This window comes from Aedes albopictus, chromosome 2 (genome assembly GCF_035046485.1).
Source record: "Aedes albopictus strain Foshan chromosome 2, AalbF5, whole genome shotgun sequence".
Lineage (NCBI taxonomy): Eukaryota > Metazoa > Arthropoda > Insecta > Diptera > Culicidae > Aedes > Aedes albopictus.
In genome coordinates this window covers 333,046,775-333,072,685 of record NC_085137.1, presented here as the reverse complement: position 1 = coordinate 333,072,685, position 25,911 = coordinate 333,046,775, and the positions used below count along the sequence as shown (strand labels likewise).

The 25,911-nt window shown below is 41.7% G+C and overlaps 1 protein-coding gene across 2 annotated transcripts in view; it reads left to right on the top strand.

The window, feature by feature from the left end:
* Positions 1-25,911, top strand: part of LOC115259196 (uncharacterized) — a 242,305-nt gene that overhangs the window by 183,786 nt on the left and 32,608 nt on the right. Inside the window, exons 4-7 of one of the 2 annotated variants that reach the window (XM_062852541.1) lie at positions 8,745-8,830; positions 23,453-23,548; positions 23,715-23,771; positions 25,768-25,851. In XM_062852541.1, the coding sequence (XP_062708525.1) occupies positions 8,745-8,830; positions 23,453-23,548; positions 23,715-23,771; positions 25,768-25,851 (323 nt within the window). Of the gene's footprint in view, positions 1-8,744; positions 8,831-23,452; positions 23,549-23,708; positions 23,772-25,767; positions 25,852-25,911 lie in introns of both variants that reach the window. The other variant, XM_062852540.1, reaches the window with a different exon arrangement.

Genomic DNA, 25,911 nt, shown 5'->3' with positions numbered 1-25,911 from the left:
GTTGAAATATTATTATTTTAATTTTTTTTCACAGAAAATTTTATTTTCCGTGTAATTTTAAGGAAAATAATTTTAGAGTGTATTCGATTCTCTTAAACTATTAAACAAGGATAGAATGATTTGGGAAAAATTTAAAATATGTTAATTGTAGCGATTCAATACAAAATAAACAATGACTTCTAAAAGGTGACTAAAACATCAGTTTTTCAATGATTTTTAAAAAATGTAAATACGTTTTAAAATACACCAAAAATTATTTTGAGATATACAGAACAGTCCTAAATATCAGCCAAAAATATAAAAAATTTGATTTTACACGAATCAAAAATTACAAAAATGCTCAAACTATACCCCGTCTAAGGGGCTGTCCATAAACCACGTGGTCTTTTTTTCGGGACTTTTCAACCCCCCCGCGTGGTCATTAGTCCATACAAAAATATTTATTTGTCCATACAAAATGGTCATTGGCCGAACCCCCGCCCCCCCCCCCCCCCCCTTATGACCACGTGGTTTATGGACAGCCCCTAACGGCGGTATTGGGTATTAGAGGGTTAACAGAAATTTTAATCATGATTAATCATTGATGATTAAAATTCCAATTTTGGTGATTATTGATTATGATTAATGATTAATTTGATTTTTTAGGATGATTAAAGATTATGATTAATGATTAAAATTGGTTTTATCTGTGATTATTGATTATGATTAATGATTAAAAATAACTCATTGATTAAAAAATCATGATTAATCATGATTAATCAATCACAAAAAACTGGAAATGATTAAAATATATCTATTGTATAACATGTATTTGAATGGCCGGGGCCCGTGGCGTAGTTGGTCACACGTTCGCTTCATATGCGGATGGTCATGGGTTTGATTCCCAGCCCCGGCACTTGCAATTTTTCGTCAGTTGCTTTTCCCCGAGAGCAACTGACACTGACCCTCTTCTGAGCCCCATGGCTCAAACGGACCCGGATACCTGGACATCGGCGAACTGCTACTCATAATGGACCCCCAATCGGACTGGAAAGGAACAACGGCCACCCATCAACATCCTTGTGCTCATCATTCTACTAGGTATAAAGTAGAAAAAGTGAAAGCAGCAGAAAGGCAACCAGTTCGATAAAGTAGAATAGAATCTAGGCGCTGTACAAAATGTAAGTGCAGCTGTCAATTGAAATTGCTCACGTAGTGCCCCAGTGGACAATAGAGCTGTAAATTAGGTTAAGTGATTAAGAATAAAAAAAAAAACATGTTTTTGAAGTTTCAAAAGTAAAAGATAACTCTGTCCGGTAGATTTTTGAAAAAAAGAATCATGAATTATATTATTTAGAACAGCATTTGAACCAATTTAAATTGGTTCATATTTTTTATATGATGAATAATTTTTGGTGATGAATGATTAATGATTGATTAATATTTTTTCTTATGATTATGGTTACTGATTAATGATTAGATTGCAAAAACAGTGTGATTAAGATTAATGATTAATGATTAAATGAGATTATTTTGTGATTATGATTAGTGATTTTGATTAATCTTAATCATTAATCATTAATCATGATTAAATTTATGATTAATCATTAACGCTCTGGGCTAGAGTTCCGATGCATGGATAAATATCAGTACCACCGTTTTGTTTTTCAAAGAATACAAATAGATTGTGTTTGATTAGGGGCGCTTTTTCACTGGGATTTAAATCTCTATGATAACGGGACCTTTTCATCGCAATCGATTTCTTGCACCTCTGGGATAACAAAACAGGAACTGTACAGAAATCGATGCTTCATTGCCTCTCAATGACAATGGAGTAGTACGACATGCACTAAATACTAAGGATACGGGTAATGCCACAAAAGATCTAAATACTGGTCGCAGTGGCTCACCCGAACAGAAAAAAAAAATCCTGGCCTAACAAGTAGTTCGAACTGGAGAGTAGACAATGGCTACACTCACATCGATCACCTGGCGGTTCGCTACAGTATCGACTACAACAACAGCAGGCAACGAGTAGAAGAAAATGAGGCATGGCCAATGTCAAGCCCTCGAGGGTGGAATATATCATGCTTTGAAGAAGCGGTGTTTAGGTAGGCGCTCCGCCGTGAGCGAAACCTACTTGGTTAGCGGTAACGGACTGGTAGCGGTGCTCTCGCGTGCGTGCGATGCGACAATGTCTACCAAGTCCACCCTAGAAATGGGAGACCACCGGCTTACTGGTGAACTCAAGCGATTGCGGACCTACGCCGCCTCTGCCTGCGGACCAGATGGCGGATGCAGCGAGCATGAACTGAGGATGAGCGAAACGATCGGCGGGTGATGTTCGCCGCTGCTAAAGTCGCGCTGAAGACCGAGATAAGGGCAAACAAAAAGACCTGCTTTGAGGGACTCTGTCAGAGTACCACTGCGAATCCATGACGGGGTGATGCCTACAGGATCGCGATGGGCATTAGTATGGGACACACTTGTATGAAAAAATAAATCCTCGCTCCAGTCGACTTTTTAGATGCCATTTAGGTCCCATATGAACTGTGCAAAATTTCAGCGCAATCGGTGAAACTATAATTTAGCGCAAGCGGTTCAAAGTTTGCATAGGATTTACTATGGGAAAAGTTACACTTTCAAACAAAAAATCCCAGAGGTCGCCCTTTGTCTCCTTAATTCAAATCGATCAATGCTTCTTGTAGAAATAACATTTGCGAAACTTTCCTTCGAAGACCGTAAAACGATTGGATGCTTGTGGAAAAAGTTATTGATTAATTACCGATTAGCAATCCAACGAACGGCTTTTTGTTTTGTTTTATCAGCAGCACTGCTGCTGCCGTTGTTGCATGGGGTGGCGGGAGGCATCACCACCCCCAGAAACAGCAGCAGCCAAGGCAGCAGCTACAGTGCTGCTAATAAAACAAAACAAAAAGCCGTTCATTGGATCACTAATCGGTAATAAATCAATAACTTTTTCCACAAGTTTCCAATCGATTTGCGGTCTTCGAAGGAAAGTTTCATAAATGATTTTTCTACAGGAAGCGTTGATCGATTTGATTTAAGGAGATAAGGGGCGACCTCTGGGATTTTTTATCTGAATGTGTAACTTTTCCCATAGTAAATCCTATGAAAACTTTGAACCGCTTGCGCTAAATTATAGTTTCACCGATTGCGCTGAAATTTTGCACAGTTCATGTGGGACCTAAATGGAATCATAAAAGTCGACTGGAGCGAGAATTTCATGTTTGTCCCATACTAATGGGCATGGTCAAGACGAAAAATGTAATGGCTACTAAGGAGCAATCTCCAGACATTTAGGAGAGGATCATCGAGGGACTTTTTCCGCGTCATGATCCTAGTCCTTGGCCTCCTTTCGTAGGCCAGATTGGGACTGGGGCTGGCGATGAGGAGAGGGTCACCGATGTGGAACTTGCGGGGATAGCAAAGTCCCTTAGCGTAGGTAAGGCCCCAGGTCCGGAAGGAATTCCGAACGTGGCCTTAAAAGTTGCTATTGTAGAGGCTTCCGAGATGTTCAGGTCTGCTATGCAAAAATGCCTGGACGAGGGAGTTTTCCCAGAAGTGTGGAAAAAGCAGAGACTGGTTGTATTGTCAAAGGCGGGGAACCACCCGGTGACCGATCGACATATAGACCAATATGCCTGATCGACACGTCGGGGAAGGAGAAGATCATCCTCAACAGACTCTTGAGGCACACCTAGGGTGTAAATTGTCTTTGGAGCAACCAGTTCAGCTTCCGGAAGGGTAGGTCGACCGCACAGTACGAACCAAATCTGTAAATTTATGACGAACTGAATGTAACAAATTGACCTCCATCGTGTTCGACAGAAATTTATGTGTGATCTTTAAATTACATTGCTGATTGATGAGAACAGTGCTAATTATAGCACCGACTTTTCAGAGAATCTTAAAAAAAAAACTCAACACGAGAATCGAACTCAGATCTCTAGAGTGAGAACCCACGCCTATCTCCTCTAGGCTGCCTCACCAAGCTGAAGTGACGACAATCGAAGACAAACATCTTCCACCATAAACGAACAAACTATTGTAGGGGCATCTGGGGTAATACGCACTGTCGAGGCAAAACGCACCCCCTTTGTTTTTCAGGGATTATCGGTTTTAGAGCTTTGAAACCTTATCAGTCTAATAGAACGTCTTAATAAATGAGCATCTGGAAAATTTTACATATCTACGTAATTAGTGAGAAAAATGAACAAAATTGAAAAGCACGATTCTGATGTAATTTTCCCGATCGTTTGTCGAATGATTTGATAGTGAAAACCGACCAAACATCTAATGCTGTTGTGTTTATTCAGTTCATTGAGGGCAATGCTAAGCATAGGAAAAATAACTTAAACAGTAATCTACGTAAATTTTATGTTTTAAACTATTTTATTTTTTGCTATTGATTGGGGCAATATGCACTCCATTGGTTGGGGCATAACGCACCTATAGAAAACAAGCTGTAATAATATCTATGAGAATGCTCTGTAAGTAATCGCAAACAAAATTGAGCTATTGTTTGTCTTAAAACCTTATAAAACATGCATTTTGTCTAAGAAGTAAAAAGATTTCTAAACTCGACGGTGCATCTTGCCTCAATGTTGTGGTGCGTCTTGCCCCTTTGTTTGAGTGCATCCTGCCCCATTGTTGTAGTGCATTTTACCCCGAGCAAGGGTGCATACTGCCCCGCATAAACATACGAAGCCGTAATGTTAGTCTTTACAAAAAAAAAACGTTATTTTCAAGAGCAGAACTGTATTAAGGCTGAAATTTTGTTTGGTTTCTCTTAGAATGAAAGTATATGCAATGAATGCATGCATTAAACCAATAAATTATTGCTTTTTTATATGCATTTGGACGCATCTTCCTTAAGTGGTGCGTATTACCCCAGAATCCCCTACCATTTTGGTCTCAGAGAGAAAGCCGTCCCCGCAGCGAGCCAGACGAGAAAAGCATTCTGATTGGCTGACAACTAAGAGTGGTTGTCCTCGTTTACGTCATTGCATGTAAATTTCAAGCGAAGATGTTTTAAAATTTGTAAACAATACGCACTATTGGCTGACTTCTGAGCGAACTGCATCATCTCACGGCAAATGGCTGTAATTTTCAAGTTTCTGCTATTTTTCCAGTCGACCCTTAGTTTACGTGCTGTTTAATTTTCTTGATTTCTTTCTGTGTATATTTAAAGTTGAATAGGATTGCAAAGTGAAGGCGATATGCGTACATTTTATAAACACTTGAATTGATATCTCTACGAGTATGGCATTATATCACGGTGTGTCTCGTGGACAACATTAATTAAAAAAAATCGGTATCGCTAAGACACCCACCAAACGAAAGCTAAGGGTCTCCCCTTTCATTTGAGACTTAAATGAGAAAGTTCTATCGGCGGGTCTAGAACATTTTTTTTTTTTTAAAAGATATGATATTTTTTTATTTTTTTTTGAAGAACACACTGTTTTTCCATTGCAAGCATCACTTTCCGACGATATATTTTTTATATTATATTTTATGTTCTACCCATAAGAGCATAAGAGTCCAATGTGAATGGGAAGTCCAGCAAACGACAGTTTTGTGTTTATGGACAGTGTGGTGAAAGTGGTACTAGAACAGTGAGTATAAAATCGAGTTATATGCCGTTCCTTTGAATCCCAATAATGTGTTTGCATCCTATGAAAGATGCGTATACGTGTTTAGGGTCTCGTATTTGACTGGTACCAGCAGGTCACGAATTATCCAACTTTACAGCACATACCGTCATTTGGTTCTTCAGATTTATGCTCTTGAAATTTCGGGGTGTGACTTCGTCATATATTCTCCTCAAACAGCTTCTTAACTTCAATGCACGTCTGGTACCCTAGACACATGTTTACTTATGTGTTCTTCTTATTCTTCTTCTTGGCTCAACGTCCCTACAAGGACAAAGCCTGCTTCTTAGCTTGTCCTATGAGCACTGTAGGAGATATAATAAGAATAAATTAAATTGTTCGATTTGTTTCAAATTTTCTTATTTTATCTCCTACAAGCACTTTCACTACAAACTTCTTTTGCCAATAACTATTTTGCATGTGCATGCATGTGGCTTGCACGAAAATATTGCATGCTCATTTAAGTCGAGTAAATTTCCTTCACGAAAAGGTCCTGGACTGACCGGGAATCGAACCCGTCATCCTCAGCATGGTTATGCTGGATACCCACGCCTTTGCAGCTGTGACTTTATAGGCCCTTTTCGTTATCAAAAACAATTCATCGGTGAACAAAATCGGTTTACTGTTCTGGTCACTCGTTGACGCCGGTTTCCATCTGGATGGCAGTTCATGAATATTTGAGAGCTTCATCTGATCAGCCTGATCTCTGGGTTTTGCCCGCAAATATTCAGCAACTGCAGCAACTTTATGAGAAGTCTGAATGATGTTCAGCAAGTTTCAATATACTTCAGCTTTAGTGCAAACAAGTTGCTTGCCTTTGATCATCTCCCTGTAGCATCTAGAACACAACTGCAACGAGCAATTTCTTTCTGCGTCATCGGTAGTAGCCCTAGATCTGCCCCATTTGCCCTTTATGAGACGTTGTAGTTCTTGCAGCACTACATATTTCACAAACAAGTACCGCTACTCCATGTAGAAGGTTTCAAATAATATTTAAACTCATAGAGAGTAAATCTAATGGGTATATTCACCATTGAAAGAGATAAATTTAAATGAACAAGTCCGAACTTTTTTTTTTGTGGGGTAGTACAAACTGCTATCTCTGATATCTTTCAGAAAAAGTTGTTACAATATCAACAACCTGCATGTAGAAACAAGAACAAGTTAAGACATTTTCAATCCGTTCTTTTTTTTTTTTCAGATCAAACTTTTGATAACCGACAGATTAGCAGATTGTTCTTAGTACATATATATTGAGCAACTGTTAGACATGTGGCATTAATTGTTCTATTTTTATCAATTGAGTAAGGCTACCTGTTTACAGAGATATACGGTACTAATAATTTTTATGTCTAATTACCCGTTATTAGACAATTTTACTAAACAAATCTAAAACTGTGAATATTAACTGCTTTGGATGATAATTGTGGCGGAAAAAACTTCTTCAAACACAATACATACTCCTTGGTTTGATTTTTCTCGTAACTTGGGGGGTCTTTTCGTAGTTGTTTATTTGAAAGTAAGGAGCTTTACCTATCTTCAATAGCCTAAATTAACTAAAAATGCTTAAGTCTTAGGTACCATAAAGGTGCACAAATTGAACAAATACCGGCATGTGATAGTTCTATCTGAGTCACGGCAATATAAGACAGACCTTCACGTTGATAAAATTGGTGTTGAGTTCTAGATCGTTTTATTCATGCTTTTGAAAGATTTAGATTGCATCATTGACAAAATTTTAAGTTTTCCGAAATGATTACCCAAATGTTGTACCTCGTAATCTGAGCTACTTTGATGAATGTTCTATTTTTGTTGACATTACTCGGCCTACTTTGATTTAAAAATCATGAGACACTGTCAATAAAAACTAAGAAAAATGCAGCCGCAATAACTACTTCCACATGTATAAAAGGCGAATTTTATTTATCCATATGCCCAAATACTGCTAAAATTCTATTTCAACTGCCATAAATATTTTTTTTGCACTTTATATCTAAGCAACATTTTGTAAGGGAAGTTTTTAATTTTTGATTTGACCCGTTTACTCTTTAAAAAGGGCACGTTACTAATGGGCGACCTCATACAAGCCCATTTGGCTACACTCAAGGTTGAAAAGAAAAAAAAACACAAGTCTCAAAGACAGTAATATTTGAAAAAAAAAAAATTGTTCCAGACCCGCCGATAGAACTTTCTCATTTTAGTCTCAAATGAAAGAGGGGACCTTCAGCTTTCGTTTGGTGGGTGTTTAAGCGATACCGATTTTTTCAAAATAATTTTGTTCTACCAGACACACCGTGATATAGTTCCAATGTCAAAGAAATTTTGAAAGATTTGATACTCAAAATTTTGAATCTGAATAAACTGCAATGCATTCTGTTATTGTTTTCCAATTCCAATTAAATGATGATTATTTTTAATAATACATATTTATTTCACATGCCGGAAAAAGCACGTGTCATTAAAATATTCCGCTTTAATTGCCTCTCATCCCCCGTACTTTTACACTTGTGGCAAAGTTTCGGGTGGAGCCGTCTCACCTCCCGACAGTTTTCCTGAAACTTTGTCAGCTACTTTCCACGGTGGTATTAACCTAATTGTAGTTGTAACGTGTCAAGCCCAGTTATTTCGGCTGACAGCACTCTTGAATTGGAAACAATCTGGCATAATGTCAGGTATGCTTCATTCACAGGTGTTCTACGAAACGCGATTTTCCCGTTGTTGTTGCAATCATTTTAATACTGAATGTAATCCCTTTGTTTCTATTTTCACTTTTAAACCGTACTAATTAGGTTGAACAGGAACAAGCTTTTGGTTGCGTTAGAATTCAATAACTTTCTCGGTTTTATGAAAGACATTGCCAAGTTCAAACGGCTCCATATTTTGTTGGAATTTTAACGGTAATGGGGTTCAAAACGATAGATTACAAACTTGCGACTACGAAAAAAGCTTACGCGTATGTTTCTTGATTCATAGTTGAATCATCCCTAATCGCTTTACACAACAAATTCAATTAACAACTTTCCATTAGTCTTTTGACTGACAGAGCAATTACACGCAAGGTATTATCTCACTCTCTTCGTATACTTTCAGTGACTGTGATATTCAACATGATGCTACTCGGCTGTGCCAGTCTCGGAGTGGTTTCATCGGTGCTAGTGATAATAGGACTGAGGATGGTAAGTGGCGGTTTAATTAGTTTCACGTTGGGTTTGGTGCTTAGCATCAGGTCAAACTATTGATTATAAAAAAAAAATGTCTAAAAATTGGCAATCACATTAAATATAAGTGGGTATTTAAAACATTTGATAACAGAAATCGATTTCAATCCAGCTGTGTTAGTCATACGATAGCTAACTTTTTTATTTACAGAAAAATAGATATTAAATTCTGTTTTATCATCCCGTATAGAGGGTAAAAGCTCAATAATATATAGCATATTGTAATATGGAGATCAAGAAGTGATGTAAGTTTGATTGACATAAAAAGTAAAAATACTGAAAATAATATCTAAAATTTACTTTTGTAACACCATTATCATTTCATATTAGCTGGCGTTGAACGCATACTTGTCGCATGTTATGTGGGTTTCCCATATAATATGGGGATATAATGCGTAGAATTAGTTTTTGATATTATTTCAAGTGTTTCAGCTCTCATATCAATCAAACCTTATCGTAGATCTGAAGAGTGAAGGAGTAAATGCCTGGAGAAATCCTGGAGGAATTCCTGGAGTATTCCTGTGGGATTTGCTGGAGGAATCCCTGAAGGAATTTCTAGAGGAATTTCTGGAGGAATTTCTGGACAAATCCTCGAAGGAATTTATGTTGGAATCCCTGGTGGAATCCTTGGAGAAATTCGTGGTTGAAATTCCTAGAAAAAATCCCTGAAGGAGGAATACTTAGTGAAATTCCTGGTGGAATTCCTGGATGAATCCCTGCAGCAATTCCTGGAGGAAAAACTGAAGGAATTTCGTAGATATCCAGAAAACTTTCAGAAGGTATTCCTAGAGAAAATCCTGGGAGAATTTCTGAAGAAATCCCTGTAGAATATTCTGGGAGAATTCCTGGATGAATTACTGACAGAATTTATGAGGGAATTCCTAAATTAATTCCTGGTGAAATTCCTGGAAGAATCCCTAAAGAAATTCCTGGGGTTATCTCTGGAGGAATTCCTAGAGAAGTCCCTGAAGCAATTCCTGGAGGAATATCTGCAAGAATCCATTCCTCCTTGGAATCCTAGAAGAATGCCTGGATTAATTCATGGAAGAATGCCTTGGAGAATTCCTTGTGGAATTCTTGGAGGAATCCCTGAAAAAATCCTACAGGAGTCTCTGGAAAAATTCTTTGCGGAATCGTTTGAATAATTCCTAGATATGGTAAGTGTTCCAATTATGGTTATAGTACCAATCATTCGCCATAGTTGATTTTCACCTTTTTACGGTGTAAACCAACAAGAAAAAAAATGTGAACAACAGATCACGTTCACAAAAGATCGTTGCACTCATTTAAACTTTTGCTCGAATTGTGGTAGAAATAAATCATTTTCCTTAAAATTTCAGATTACTTGCACCCTTTTTCGCCATAGTGTACCAGTTATGGCTAATTTCATAAGAAATGCATGTAAATAGTGCGAAAAGGAACCGAAGTTAAAAAATGTAACCATAATTGGTACAGGGTTCCTATCATTGGCACACGCAATAATAAATACTAAAAGTAGTTTTGGCTCCGTTTCTATATTTTTCCTGTAAAGTGTGGAAACTTAGCTATCTTTTAACATATTGATGACATTCGTTGATCTTCTCGTTATTTTTGTACAAATAGTTTTCCTTAGTAGTGCCATAATTGGTACATCCACCCTATGTAGGAATTCCTGGTGGAATTCTTGGAGGAATTCCTGAATTAATTCATGGAAGAATCTCTGGAGGAATGCCTGAAGGAAACCTTTGGTGCAATACTTGGAGGATTACCTGAATGAGTTCCTTTAGGAATTCTTGGAGGGGTCACTGGAGGATATCCCAGAGGAATGCCTGTATGAATTCCTGAAAGAATCTCCAGAGGAACTGCTGGAGAAATCTATAGAGGAATTCCTAGAAGTATTTCTGGCGGAATTTCTGGAGGATTCTCTGAAAGAATTCCTCGAGGATTAATTAGAGCAGTGGTCCTCAGCCTTAGGGTATGTGCGGGCCAAAATTGAATTTTGCAATGAGACTGCGGGCCGCAAGGTATTAAGAATTCGTTTTGTCCAACTTTTAATATATACTAAACTTCGAATTCCCCATTTCTCCGAAAATCAGTTTCCCGAATGACACATTTCTCCAAAATGAATGCGCATGACTTCCTTATACAAAGTTTTCGCTTATCACAAAATTTAGTCATTAGGGACAATATGGCGTTGAAAAGATGGAGCGGCTATAAACCGCCTTACTTCATTTTGAATGATTTTTCTTAAAAATTTAATCTGGTGTTTAATAGCAATTGAGGCTATATTTCGATTTTATTATATATTTATTTAGGTTCAATTTGATGTTTGCTCAATGTCGAGTTTAGAAAAATTCTAAATCTTCTACAATAAAGCTGATCTTGCTTTATCAGCTCTTAGAGTTCTCAAACTAAAATATGGAAAATAAACGTCTATGTTTTTGGAATTGGATAAACTTCTGGAATTTAACATGTTTTTGGATTAGGGAATCATAGAAAATATTTTTAGAAAACACATTTCAAACTTTTCAAGGATGAGAAGTTTTTCATGGTAAAACGTGGTCGAAGTCAATTTCAGAATAATTTGATAATTGACAATGTTGTTTCGAAAAAGCTTGTAGGATTAAAGAACTCTGTGCAAGGTGATTTTATTTCACAATAATTTATAAAATATTAGAAAAGTTTTTCTTCTAGTTATGCAATCTTTCGCGGGCCACATTTTATAATATTTCAAAATCAGTTCGCGGGCCGCACTAAACCTTCTAGAGGGCCGCATGCGGCCCGCGGGCCGCAGTTTGGTGATCACTGAATTAGAGCATAGGTTCCCAAACTTTTCGGATATGCGACCCCCTTGGCCATTAGGCGGTCATCTCGCGACCCACCAGTGGAAATTTTCGAAAAAAAAATGTGTACATTTTGCTACAATTCATGCTACAAGTGTATCAAACAATTGTCCGTACAGCAATTTTTTGGTCAAAATATTTTTTCATTCAAATGTTCATTACTTTTATATACGTCAATCAAATACGCTGAAATTTTGATCAATCATGAACCATATATCAAAGCTCCATTGGTAAGATTTTGAGCGCGATCGAAAAAGTTTTCTAAAAGTTATAGAACTTTTAGTAAAACCTATAAGATTTTTGAACATTTTTAAAACATTATATCTCAATATGTACTCGATGAAACTTTTTCAATTCTTTTTGGAATACAGCCTATACCTAAGGCTTTCATATGCAGCTTCGTTTGAGGTTTTATATTTACTACAAAAAATATGCAAAATCTGTATATGTTCAGTGTGTCATTTGGAAATTTATCATATTTTGATCAATAAAAGTGCCAAGTGTTTTCAACGTTTTTTGACTCTCTTAATGTAATATGAGTAATATGAATAGAAGGTCCTATGTATTTTTCATTCAGTTGATGCACTTTTATTGGTGGAAAACGTTTGGCAGATTATATGTGCAAAATATGGTAAATTTTTAAACATCGCCAACTACATATTCACATTTTTCATATTTTATGTAGTGAATATAAAACTTCTTAAGTAGCTGCCTATGAAAGCCTTAGGTATCAGCTGTAACACAAAAAAAAATGAAAAAGTTTCATCGAGTACATACTGAGATATAATGTTTTAAAAATGTGATCAAAAATCTTAAAAGTATTTCTTAAAGTTCTATAACTTTCAGAAAACTTATTCGATCTCGCTTAAAATTTCACCAATGGAGCTTCAATATATGATTCATGAGTGGTCAAAATTTTAGCGTTTTTGATTGACGTATAAAAAGTTATGAACATTTGAATGAAAAATTATTTTTACCAAAAAATTGCTGTTTTTTTTTTTTTTTTCCTTCTAAACCATAGGGGGATAAATCTGCTCATCAGACACCCTAACAGGAAGGTTAGGGTAGTGTGGGGATGAGGCCGTCTTCTACAATGCCGGTAGAAGCCAGGACTACTCTCTCCTCGACCCACTAAAACACATTCCTATGGTCGCCAAACCCTACGTCTCTCCGGAACCACCAAGAAGGTATTGCTTCAGAGAGCGGCTAGTGCATATCGCACCCTCAAGGTTAGCTGCCGTAGCCTAGCAGCAACGAACATCGATGACTCGCACTGGAGAGTCCATCACGATAGCATGCTGGCGCTTAGCCAGTTTCCCGAGTGGTCCTCGCCACTCCCTTTGTCCTCGGATGGCGGGCAGGGTCAACCCCGCCCGCGCCCTACTGCTGAGCGGACATCAAGAACTGATGCCCACTTCAGGCCTTATCAGCTGCATCCGTAGGTTGCAGACAGCAGGGTCTCACCTACCCCGACCCTTGCCGGGGACCCTTTTCCAACCGCGGGCTCAGATCCAACCCAGTAGACTGACGCCACGACAGCACCGCTACCGGGACTTCCTCTCCGCGGCCACTTAATCGCTGTAAGGGTCGATCTCGACCGCAGGGCACCGGTATGACCTACGAAGCCGACTTCGAACCCCTGGACCACCTCTTGTACTGCATCTGGACTAGCCATTCTCCGAGTCCACGCGCCACCTCCTTTGTAGCTCCCAGACGATATGGGTGATAGCCGTTGAAACGGCATTCCAGCTAATCTCATCCCTACACATTCTCTGGACCAAGTTGTCCGGAGTTGTGTCCTCCCCGCATGTGGCAAGCATGCGGTCACGCATTGTGCGAAAACGCGGACACACGAACAAAACGTGTTCCGCCGTTTCCTCTAAACCATTGCACACTGGGCATTCGGGAGAATCCGCATGCCCGAAACGGTGTAGATACTGTCGGAAGCAACCATGACCTGTAAGGACCTGTGTCAGGTGGAATGAAACTTCCCCATGGCGCCTATTAATCCAACTATCTACCCTCGGTATCAACCTATGGGTCCACCTTCCTTTGGTGGAACTGTCCCACGCGCGCTGCCATTTGACCATAGAGGCCATCCTGACAGTCTTGCGTATGCCTCATGTGCCGCGCATTTCGAAGCACTCCATATCCTCACTGATAAGAATGCTGATGGGCACCATACCAGTAATGACACAGAGAGCGTCGTGTGACACGGTACGGTACGCGCTTGCAACCCTCAGACACATAAGCCTGTAAGTACTTTCCAGCTTCCGTCGGTAGCATTCAGTACTTAGCGCGGTACCCCACGCCGGGCCGCCATACCTAAGTATGGACGTAGCAACACTAGCCAGAAGCTTGCGCTTACTGGCGTACACCGCTGAGCTATTGGACATCATCCGGGACAGTGCCGCAATAGCTGTGGAGGCTCTTTTACAGGCATAATCGACGTGGCTACCGAAGGTAAGCTTATCGTCGATCATCACGCCCAAGTGCTTGACAGAGCGCTTCGACAGGATAGTGCACTCTCCTACACTGATCTCCGTCTGCTGCGCCGACTGCATGTTGTTAACAACCGTCACCTCTGTCTTGTGGTGAGCCAGCTCCAGTTTTCTGGACCGCATCCACGCCTCCACAACCTTGATCGAGTGGTCGGTAGTCAACTTCACCTCCTCGATCGTTTCACCGTAGACTTCGAGCGTAATATCGTCGGCAAATCCGACAATCACCACTCCCACTGGGTACTCTAACCTCAACACCTCGTCGTACATGACATTCCATAACACCGGACCCAGGATGGAACCTTGCGGGACTCCTGAGGTTATGTGAAAGCACTTCCGACCCACCTCCGTGTCGTATACTAGTACGCGATTCTGGAAGTAGCTTCCGAGAATCTTGTACAAGTACTCCGGTATCCCCAGACGCAAGAGCGCATCAGCAATAGCAGCCCAACTGGCGCTATTAAATGCATTCCTTACATCCAGAGTCACTACCCCGCAAAAGCGAATTCCCCTCCTCTTAGGCTCGAGTGCTTTCGCGGCGGTTTTTGTAACCGACAAGATAGCGTCTACGGTGGACCTCCCCTTCCGGAAGCCATACTGGTTGCTCGAGAGACCATTTACGCCCTCAGTGAACTTCAACATTCTATTGAGGATGATCTTTTCGAGCACCTTCCCCGCCGTGTCAATCAAGCATATTGGTCTATATGCCGACGGGTCTCCGGGTGGTTTCCCCGCCTTTGGCAATAGTACCAGGCTCTGCCTCTTCCAAGCTTCTGGGAAAACTCCCTCGTCCAGGCATTTCTGCATAGCAGACCTGAACATCTCGGGAGCTTCTGCAATAGCTACTTTTAAGGCCAGGTTCGGAACTCCGTCCGGACCTGGGGCCTTACCTACGCTAAGGGACTTAGCTATCCCCGCAAGTTCCACATCGGTGACCATTTCCTCATCGCCAGCCCCAGTCCCCGGCTGTCCTACGAAAGGAGGCCAAGGACTAGGATCATGACGCGGAAAAAGTCCTCCAATGATCCCCTCCAACATCTCTGGAGATTGCTCTGTAGGAGCCATCACACCTCTCGTCTTGGCCATAACGATCCTGTAGGCATCACCCCACGGGTTCGTATTGGCACTCTGACAGAGACCCTCAAAGCAGGCCTTTTTGCTTGCTCTTATCTCGGTCTTGAGCGCGGCTTTTGCAGCGGCGAACACCACCCGCCGTTCGTTTCGCTCTTCCTCTGATCGTGCTCGCTGCATCCGCCGCCTAGCCCGTAGGCAAGCGCGGCGCAGGTCCGCAATCGCGTCGGTCCACCAGTAAGCCGGTGGCCTCCCATTTCTAGGGTGGACTCTCCTAGGCATGGTCGCATCACACGCACGTGAGAGCACCGCTACCAGCTCGTCGCCGTCTAAACCGAGTAAGTTTCGCTCACGGCGGAGCGCTTCCCTAAATACCTCTTCGTCGAAGTATGATGTCTTCCACCTACGAGGGCTTGGCCTTGGCCTAGCCGCCTCTTCTTCTATCCGCTGTCTGCTGTTGTTGTAGTCGATACTGTAGCGAACCGCCAGGTGGTCGCTGTGAGTGTAGCCATCATCTACTCTCCAGTTCGAACTACTTGTTAGGCCAGGACTACAAAAGGTCACGTCAATAATTGACTCCGCTCCGTTTCGACTATAGGTACTCTTGGTACCGACGTTAGCCAAGTCGACATCTAAGATGGCCAGTGTTTCTAGCAGGATCTGACCCCGCTGGTTCGTGAAACGGCTTCCCCATTCCACAGCCCAGGCATTAAAGTCACCCGCTATTACCACCGGCCTTCGCCCTGTTAGCACGGTCGTTAAGCGGTCCAGCATTTGCGTTAACCGCTCGATCGGCCACCGCGGAGGCGCATAACAGCTACAGAAGAAGACCCCGTTTACTTTGGCGACCACGAAGCCCTCATAGGTAGTAGACACCAACTCCTGCACGGGGTATTTACCCGTCGTCCATATCGCCGCCATTTTCCTGGTCCCATCCGAGGCCCAGTTGCCGTTGCCGGCGGGTACTCGGTATGGGTCCGAAATGATGGCGATATCCGTCTCCCACTCAGAAACCGCCTGACAAAGCAGTTGCTGAGCCGCATCACAGTGGTTCAGGTTCAGCTGCGTTACCTGCACTGTGATTTGTTGCTCACTGCGGCTTTCTTAAAGGCCGGGCACCCTGGACCACCCATCGCATGTCTGTTTTTCGAGGTTTTCCCGGTACAGATCATGCAGATGGGCGGACTCGTGCAGCTTTGGGCCTTATGACCTTCAGCGCCGCATCGCCTACACAGTTTGCGCCTGCCGGGGCCTTTGCAGTCCCACGACTTGTGTCCTGGTTCCAGACACCTGAAGCAAACCTCAGGTGGCTCGTGGAATGTCAGATGACAAACACACCAGCCCACCTTAATACTCCCTACTTTAACGGACTTTTTAACATCCGCCACAGGTAGCTGAACCAGAGCTATCTGTGTCCCTGCTGGCCCCTTCCGCAGCCTGACGGCTGTGGCGGCCACCTGAACATCGCACTGTTGCCGCAGTGCCGTGACGAGCTCTTCCGCTTCGGTGATCTCGTCTAGGTCTTTGACCTTCAGAGTCGCCTCATGCGTAAGAGCCCTCACCTCCACTCCATCTCCAAGGACCTCTTCTGCCAGCCTCTTGTAGGCGGCGCCCTTGTGATCCTTCTGGCGCTTAAGCTCCAGGATCATTTCGCCCGTACGAGTACGTCTGATACTGCGTACGTCGGCTCCAAGACCCTCGAGCTTGGCGTCGCACCTCATCGCCTTCAAGACGTCCGAGTATTTCGACTGTTCAGTCTTGATGACGATAGCGTCACCTTTTTCGCGCCTGGCACCTGCCTTCCTACGCCTTGGCTTGGCGACCTGCACTTCTACCTGCGGATTCCCCTTCTTCTTCCTCTTCCGCTCTACCTTTGTCCAAGGAGGGTCCTCTCCTTGGATCGCCCTGCTCTGCGGCTGCTGAGGGCCCACCATTGGTCGCAACCCCTTGTTCCCATCATTCCGGGACGGGCCGGCCTTTTCAGGCCCACCCTTCCCAGCTTTCCGGGAACCCTGGCTGGGGTCCGACTTTCCAGCGTTACCACCGGCTTTCGGGGTTATTATACGCCTGGCCTTGCGGGCGCCGCCAGACAGCTCCTCACCTGACGGCTGCCTCGCCCGCTTCTGCGAATGCTTGTCGCTTTTGTCGCGAGCATTCGCTTCCACTCTCTTCGGACTACCCGCGAAGGAGAAGGCCTCCGTTTGTGTAAACTTAGACGCTTTCTCCTTTGCGGGTTCCGCCGCTGCTGCAGCCAGCAACGCAACCGCGTGCTCCTGCTTGGCATTATCGACAGACGCCCTAAGCCGAAGCAAGGCCGTTTTCAGGTCCTTGCTTATATTCGACTTAGTTGTCGCAAAGTCGATAATTTTGCCGAGCTGCTGCTCAGCTACCTCAAATGCGGGCCGTCCTTTTTCTGCAACTTGGCTGATGGCCCTCAGCAACCATGCTCGGTCCATGACCTCCGCCGGCTGGCTTGCCGTGGAGTGGACAGGAGCTCCCACGCTTGAGCTGCGTAAGCAGCTTCCAGCACCTGACTCCTCGCTTCTCCTTGTCGGAGACCTCATCAACCCGCTTCTTGCGAAGGGGTTGATCGCACCGCTACTTCCACCTAAGTTATTTGATTTAGAATTCTTGCTCATTGTTCCCACGAGTTGCACGAGAAATAATGTCCACCACGCCAGAGCTCTGCATTAACGCGGTAAGGGACAGCATACTGTGGGGGGTATCAGGTATCAGAAGGCCGGCTCCAGAGGCACGTTATCCTCCATTTGGGACATTTGTGCCATCGCCAAAATAACAGCCTATTTCATCATCTACCTGAGGGAAAAGGAAGGAAAAAGGATTTGGATGGGGATAGGGACAGGTAGGGAAATAGGAAAAATACCCTGGAAGAGGGTACTAACGCACAAGCGTACCACAATGGGTTCAAACAGCGCCCTGAAAAGGGCACTGTAATAACGCATAAAGCGAAAGAGAGCCTATAGCTCTTTACCACAGCGGGTTAAGAACAACAGAATATTCTGAAGATTCAGGTTTCTGAAGTCAGTTTCACTTAATAAGTGTTTACCGAATACTCGGAAACGCAGTTGCGCGAAAACTGGACAGTTGCATATCAAATGATACGAAGTTCCATAATCGGATTCACAGCTATCACAGGCAAATGAATCAGCTTGCTGAATATTCGCCATGTGATAGCTGAGTCGACAGTGGCCAGTCAATGCTTTGACCAGAATGCTGCAATTCTGCTTAGACAGATTAGTTAGATACTTCGCCACCCGTAGAGTTGGCTCAGCACTATACAATTTGGTTTGACGACCCAAGTAACAGGACTAGCTGAACAATAGTTTCTTAAGCTAAAGTTTGCTTAACAGTGGTTTGTTCCACTCTTGTACAGCAAAAATGTTTGTTGGGGACATGACTCCAAACTATTCCAATATTGTCTGTGTTGAGTGACAGCCCAGGTGTGAATCTGAAGCTTAATCCAACACTTCGATATCGGAATAGCTGGCTCAGGGCCAATGAAGTCATGTGATGCTCCAGAGCGAGCTAACTCATCAGCCAATTCATTTCCAGCGATGGAAGAATGACCAGGTACCCATAGAAGGTGAACAGCGTTTGCTGAATTCAGCTCCTCGATTTGAGTTCGACAAGCGATAACTATCTTCGACCTGGAGTTGGCCGAAGCAAGTGCTTTAATAGCAGCCTGGCTGTCTGAACAGAAGTATATTACTTTGCCCATTACGTGCTGCTGAAGTGCTGATTGCACTCCGCACATAAGAGCAAAGATTTCGGCCTGAAAAACGGTACAGTGTCTACCAAGTGAATAAGACTGATACAGCCTTAGCTCACGAGAATAAACACCAGCACCTGCTCGACCTTCGAGAAGGGAGCCATCAGTGTAACATACGATGCCGTCTGAAATACTTCTTTCCAGATAACCAGATGTCCACTCTTCCCGGGAAGGGAATTTCGTGGAAAATGTCCTATATGGAAAATTACAAGCAATTGTAAGATCACTTGGAGCAAGGACAATTTTGTCCCAATTCACCAAAAGTGGAAACAACGAGGTGTGTGTTGAACTGCGGTTCACAGGAGTTTCCTCTAGTACACCGAGTACCCGTAACCGGTAAGTGCAAGAAAGGGCTTCTTGTTTGAGATGAATGTGTAGTGGGGCAACGTCAAAGAGAACTTCTAGCGCTGCCGTAGGAGTTGAAGAGAACGCTCCAGACATCGCCATTAAGCACATCCTTTGGAGATGGCCTAATTTTGATTGGACCGTCCTCACTTCACCCTTTTGCCACCACACAAGACATCCATAAGCCAATATTGGCCGAACCACAGTTGTGTAAATCCATTTGATATACTTGGGTTTTAGACCCCAAGTTGTACCAAAAGTACGCCGGCATTGCCCGAAGGCCATACAAGCTTTCTTGATTCTGAACTCAATGTGAGGTGTCCAGGAAAGCTTGGAATCAAGAATGACTCCAACGTACTTTACCTGTTCAGTCACATCGATTTCAGAATCAAAGAGACGCAGAGGTCGAACGCCATTACGGTTTCGCCTTTCCGTGAAAAGAACAATAGATGTTTTACTCGGATTAACCGAAAGGCCATATTGGCGACACCAACCCTCAACTACCTGAAGGGCGTTTTGCATCAGGTCGAAAAGGGTGCTGATGCACATACCAACTAACAATGTTAGGTAGTCGTCGGCAAAACCATAAGTAGGAAAACCGCTATTATTGAGTTGCCTCAATAGCGTATCTGCTACGAGATTCCACAAAAGCGGTGATAAGACTCCCCCTTGGGGGCATCCACAAACACTCAATTTCCTAATCCCTGCTAGACGCAATGTCGAGAAGAGATATCGGTTTTTGAGCATTTGGTGAATCCAATTGGAAATCATTGGAGATATACCATGACTCCGTGCGGCTTCCAATATGGCATCGAAAGGCACGTTGTCAAAGGCACCCTCGATATCTAAGAAAACACCCAAACAAGATTGCTTTTGAGCGAATGCTTTCTCGATATCGTAAACAACCTTGTGTAAAAGAGTCACGGTGGACTTACCAGATTGGTAGGCATGTTGGTTCACATGAAGAGGCACGTTGGCCAGATGAACATCACGGATGTGATGATCCACAATGCGTTCTAAGCATTTCAGAAGAAAAGAGGTCAAACTGATAGGTCTGAAACTCTTTGCTTCTTCATACGACGCACGACCCACTTTCGGAATAAACTTTACAGTAATATCCCTCCAGGATTTGGGAATATACCCTGTAGCAAAACTGCAAACAAGTAGTTTTTTCAAAACATGTTTGAAATAATCAAATCCCTTCTGAAGCAAAATAGGATAAATCCCATCTGCCCCAGGAGATTTGAAAGGAGCAAAGCTATTAAGAGCCCACTCAATCGATTCTATAGTTACAATACTCCGAGCCGAAGCTAAAGAATCATAACTACAAGAAAAGACATCAGGATCATCCGAAGATGTAATATCCACACATCCAGGGAAGTGTGTGCTGAATAAGCATTCCAAAACTTCCTCATCAGAGGAAGTCAGATCGCCATTTGGCAAACGAAGTTCGTTCACCCGGAAATCCTTAGATTTCGCAAGGATTTTGTTTAACCGACTGACTTCACTCAAGCTGGAAACATTTGTACAAAGGTTTTTCCAGCCGGATCGTTCAGCAGACCGGAGAGCTTTCCTGTAGGCCTTGCGAGCCGACCTGAAAGCCTCCGAACCAGCCGAACGTCGTCTGTTCCAACTCTTTCTACATTGTTTCCTGAGTTTCGCCAGATCAGAGTTCCACCAAGGGGTTCCTCTTGTGATCTTCACAGACCGTAGAGGGCATGCTTCTTCAAAAGCTTCCATGATGAAGGTCGTTAGTATCAACGGCATCATCTAAATCACTTGGAGTGTCAATGGATGGTGAATATCCATGAAATTTGGCTGCAACCAAATCAGTATAAAGATCCCAGTTTGTTGACCGAGGATTCCTGAAACGCAATGTTTGCGAAGTAACATTTAAATGTTCAAAAAAAATATAGCGATGGTCAGATAAAGATTCTTCATCTGACACATGCCAATTGGTCAGCTCGTGACTAATTCTGCTAGAGCAAAGCGTTATATCTAACACTTCCTCTCTAGCAGATACCATGAAGGTTGGGCGGTTGCCTATGTTAAGTAATGCAAGATCTGTACTACTTAAGTACTCCATCAAACTGGAGCCTCTCAAGTTAATGTCTGAGCTGCCCCAGATGATATGGTGAGCATTAGCATCACTGCCAACAATTAGCGGAAGGCCTTTTGAAGTGCAGTATGCGATGACTTGTTTGAAAGCATCCGTAGGGGATGGTTCATCATGTGGTAAATACACAGAACAATAGACGTATTTCCTGTTGAGGTTTCCAACAGATACATCAATTGTGATAGCACATACATCTCTGGTGGTTAGTTCAGAGATGAGTGTAGCAACTATTGCGTTGTTGACAAGCACACAGGCTCGAGGCATGACACGCGAGTTTGCCATTTCATGTTTACTGAAAGTGGCAAACACCGGGTTCACAAGGTTTCCTAGATAGAAATTTCCCTTACGAAAGTAAGGTTCTTGTACCAAGGCCACTTGGGCTGTACCATTTTGCATAAGTCTGCAAAGATTGATCGTTGCTGTTCTTTTATGCTGAAGATTGATCTGAGCTATCCTAACCGTAGCCACTACCCAAACTAGGTAAGATTAAACTCTTCGCAACAACCACTTTTTCTTCACCGTTTTGCAGAACTATTCTTTTTCTATCGATTTTTATCTCTGCATACCTGGATTAAAAAAATATTTATAAAACTACGACAGATAAAATTTTTTCAACTTCTAGGGTGACTGTTTACTTTTTGTTTAACTTTTCGTGGCGTTTTTTATAAACAATTCCAATCAAAGCTCTGGCTTAGAAATACAAGTTAGAGTAATAACTCGATCATAAAAATTATTTACATCACATATTTTGAGGAAAAAACAATTGAAAAAAATGTGTAAAACCAATGCCGAAAAACAGCACGATTGTGCTGGTTCGTCACGAAAGGGATATCTGTATATTCTCTATAGTAGAGTTATAACTAAACTTGTTCTATAACAAAGTATATTATTGAAATGATTTCTTATGGATATATCCCAATAACTTGAACATAACAAAATAAGATTGCCCAACAAAACATGTTATTAAAAAGATTTGTTTTGAAAAGTTAACAATTACAAATTATGATATAAAAACAGGCTATGTGATTCTGTTGTTATCAATTTGCTATTCTCCTCTGCTTGGGATTAACTTGTCAGTCGTTTCGCCAAAAGATTTGTTGTTTTTTTTTAACTCAAGGTTATTGCGGGTGTTTTAGGATGTCAATGATGTATCTAACCCAATTACTCATATTATCCTCAAGTGTTCTTTTTACCACAGACAAACAGACGTAACACCACAGAGAACAGACATCCAAGTCCAGCTCCAAAACTGTGTAAGGAATTTAACGGCCATTTGAAATCGGCAACACAAGTGGCAATAGCGTGGCGCTGCAATCGGTTAATTCCCCATACTAATTTAATTCATCACTTGAAATGTTTCAATTCACCACTGACTGTGGCAATATGGTGTTTGGTGGCGTTAGTGTTGTCATCGTGTATTGGTTTGCAACCTTACTCAAGTAAAGATTCAAATCCTTACACAAATTTCCGAATGAAATTTGTTCTAGCCTGGATGTCTGATCTCTGTGGTAACACCTTAAACGATTTTCACAGAAATCCATCGCCCAGTTCACACTACCATCATGTGGTGGAAAAGTTGCACGAAATACTGTGTTGTGCAATATCGTCAACAGAAGGCGCTAGTGTGAAACGTCAAACGCATAGAAAAACGATGAGCGCGTCTCTGGTTGTGAAAACCACAACTATGAAAATTTAAAATGATAGTTAAGAGCGTGGTCGATGGAAATTTCGCAAGTGTGACGTCTGTTTATCTGTGTTTTTACCTCATACACCACAGATTCCACAGCGCGAATCAGTATTTTTAGGTTATCGGAAACATTCAGAAATTCAATGTTTAATAAACTGTTTCTGTTATTTCTCATTCCTCCCACCAATTGCTTTCCGCCGGTAATCTACGATCGAAAACAAAACGCACCTCTCCGGAACTGCCTCCAGGATAAACGGACTCTGCTGCTGCCGTGGATTGTTGTGATGATTGCCGATTTGCTGGTGGAGTGCGCCCATTTCGTCTATCTCATTGTGATACAGACGGTAAGGATGTTCGAGTTATAGTGCTACCCCCCGGTAATCCGAGAGGGGGCGGGCGAAATGATAAATATTTTCCCATTTCCTACAGTGATCCGAATCGTTTTGTATAATTTTATCGGTCATTGATTTCTGCCTTTCTTTTTTGTTCCGGTGTTTCTTCCAGCTGCAGTTTGAGCCAGTTACGGCGATGCTGTTCACAATTGATTTCTTCATTATGTGTCTTAATGTGAGTATATCGATTTGCGGAGGTGAGGTTCTGTTTGCTATGTTTCATAAAACATCAAGGTAAAGTTGTTGGGAAGACAATGGCCATAACTATTTTCTTAAGATGAGTAATAACGACAGTGGATTGATCCTTCGAATGTTTTTTCAGTTATTTGCACTTCCTTAGTATGTAATCCTCTCACAATGTTCTCATAAATATTCTTCGTGCCTTCTTTTCCACTTCATAAACATCATCTTTAATATCTCTACTCAGCAATAAATTTCGTTAATCCATCTTCCAGAGGGCATACAGTTTGGTACTTTTTAAGCTTCAAGAAGTCCAAAATCATATTTGTCTCTTCTCCAAAGCATCCTCTAGAGCAGTGCTTCCCAAACTTTTAAGAGGTTTCGCCCCCTTGGAGCTTGAGAAAAACGTTTTCGCCCCCCTAAGTGAAATTTAATTTTTCCATAATAAAAGGCTGAAACTTTGCTTAGCGGATGCCCTTAAAAGCACATTTTTATACACTACTGTGGCAAAACAGGTTTTTAATGCATATAAGTTAGAATTGCTCTCATTTGCATTAAGTTGTTTTGTAAATGCATTGATTATCTGCAATAGAAAAAAACTGCATTTTTGCATGTAAACACAATACATTTTGATATCATGTTTGTGTTATACATATTCTTGAACAAATTCAGCAAAAATAGCAAAACAGAACGAACTGTGAACATTTACGAAACTCGTTATCTTCAACAAGATGTTTTATCCTCGGATTTATCAGTGTTTTAAAAGGGTGTTATTCAAATCTCGAGAAGTTTGGACTCAAGTACTCAAATAAGAGTGGCGGGAAATTGAAAACCAATTACAAAAATATGTTTTATGCAAAACGTACAACTCTGGAATGGTCTATTTTCAAATATAGTGATCAAAATTCATATGAATTGGCTACATTTTTTATTGTCAAATAAGTAGCATCAGCCAGAACTCGGTTTTGAAGGAATTCAACGCCGAATTTGTGGAAAATTTTCAAAATAGCTCCTAGTAATAAGCAATGTTTTAAATTCCTCCGGGAAGCTTCTCTGAAATATTTTCAAACAATGTATGACGACTTTCATCCGAAAAGTGTTGTAAGATTCATCTTAAACTTCTTGTTTTTGATTGAAATTTCCATTAAGAAAAAAACGCATATGAATTAAAAACAAAACATTCTCATCAAGTAAGTAAAATCCCCTGTTTTTTTTATAATTTTGACAAAAATCAATCATGAATCAACATAAACATAAACAATTCTGTAAACTCCAGTCTATCTCGAAACAGGCAAATCCTAGAAATTGACATTTTGGACATGTATTTCAATACTTTTGATATTCCTCAGTTATTTCTAAAATCACCCCCCGTTTCAGTATTTTCGCCCCCCAATTGGCTTCTTTAACGGTGTTGAGATAATTCGAAATGCTGAATCTGCATGTCAAACTGAGCCGAAATCCAAATTTTCGTAAATTTTGTAGCCCGAGAACTTATTTAAAAAACCATTTAAAGTTTGTATGGGAGCGATTTGTCGAATCACCCCTCATCGCAGTTTATACTGGGCGGAGCTGTCAAACAGTTGCCCAGCTATCAAAAGGTGATTTCAAAAAATATCTTTGAAATTGATTTTAGGTGCCAAAACAAAGTTTAAACAATCTGAAAAAAATCTTTGTGACTCAGAAAAAGGTGCTCTTTTTTATAAAAACAAAAAATCAATACATTTTTCAAAATTTAAAAACCCAATTGTGATTTTTTAAATTTTCGCCCCCTTCGCCTTGATTTTCGCCCCCTGGGGGGCGATTTCGCCCACTTTGGGAATCACCGCTCTAGAGCTACATCTTAAGCTTGCCACCAAGAAGCGAGCACCATCAGATAAAAGCAAAAGATGAATCTCCATTGATGTATATTTGGTGTGTCTCGAGGGAAATGGACGTCATAGCGGACGGAAAACCATCTCGTAGAAAATAAATTCTTGCTTTTCTCTTCCTAGATTTATTGCCTGCTATGTGTGATATCGCAATACCAGGAGTACAAAGCCGGCCGGGGAGCAGCGGAGGAGGACTCCTACACCAGTGTGAGTATTTGGAATTGAACAATAAACGCCGGGTTAACGAATTCTGATTTTTGTGAATTT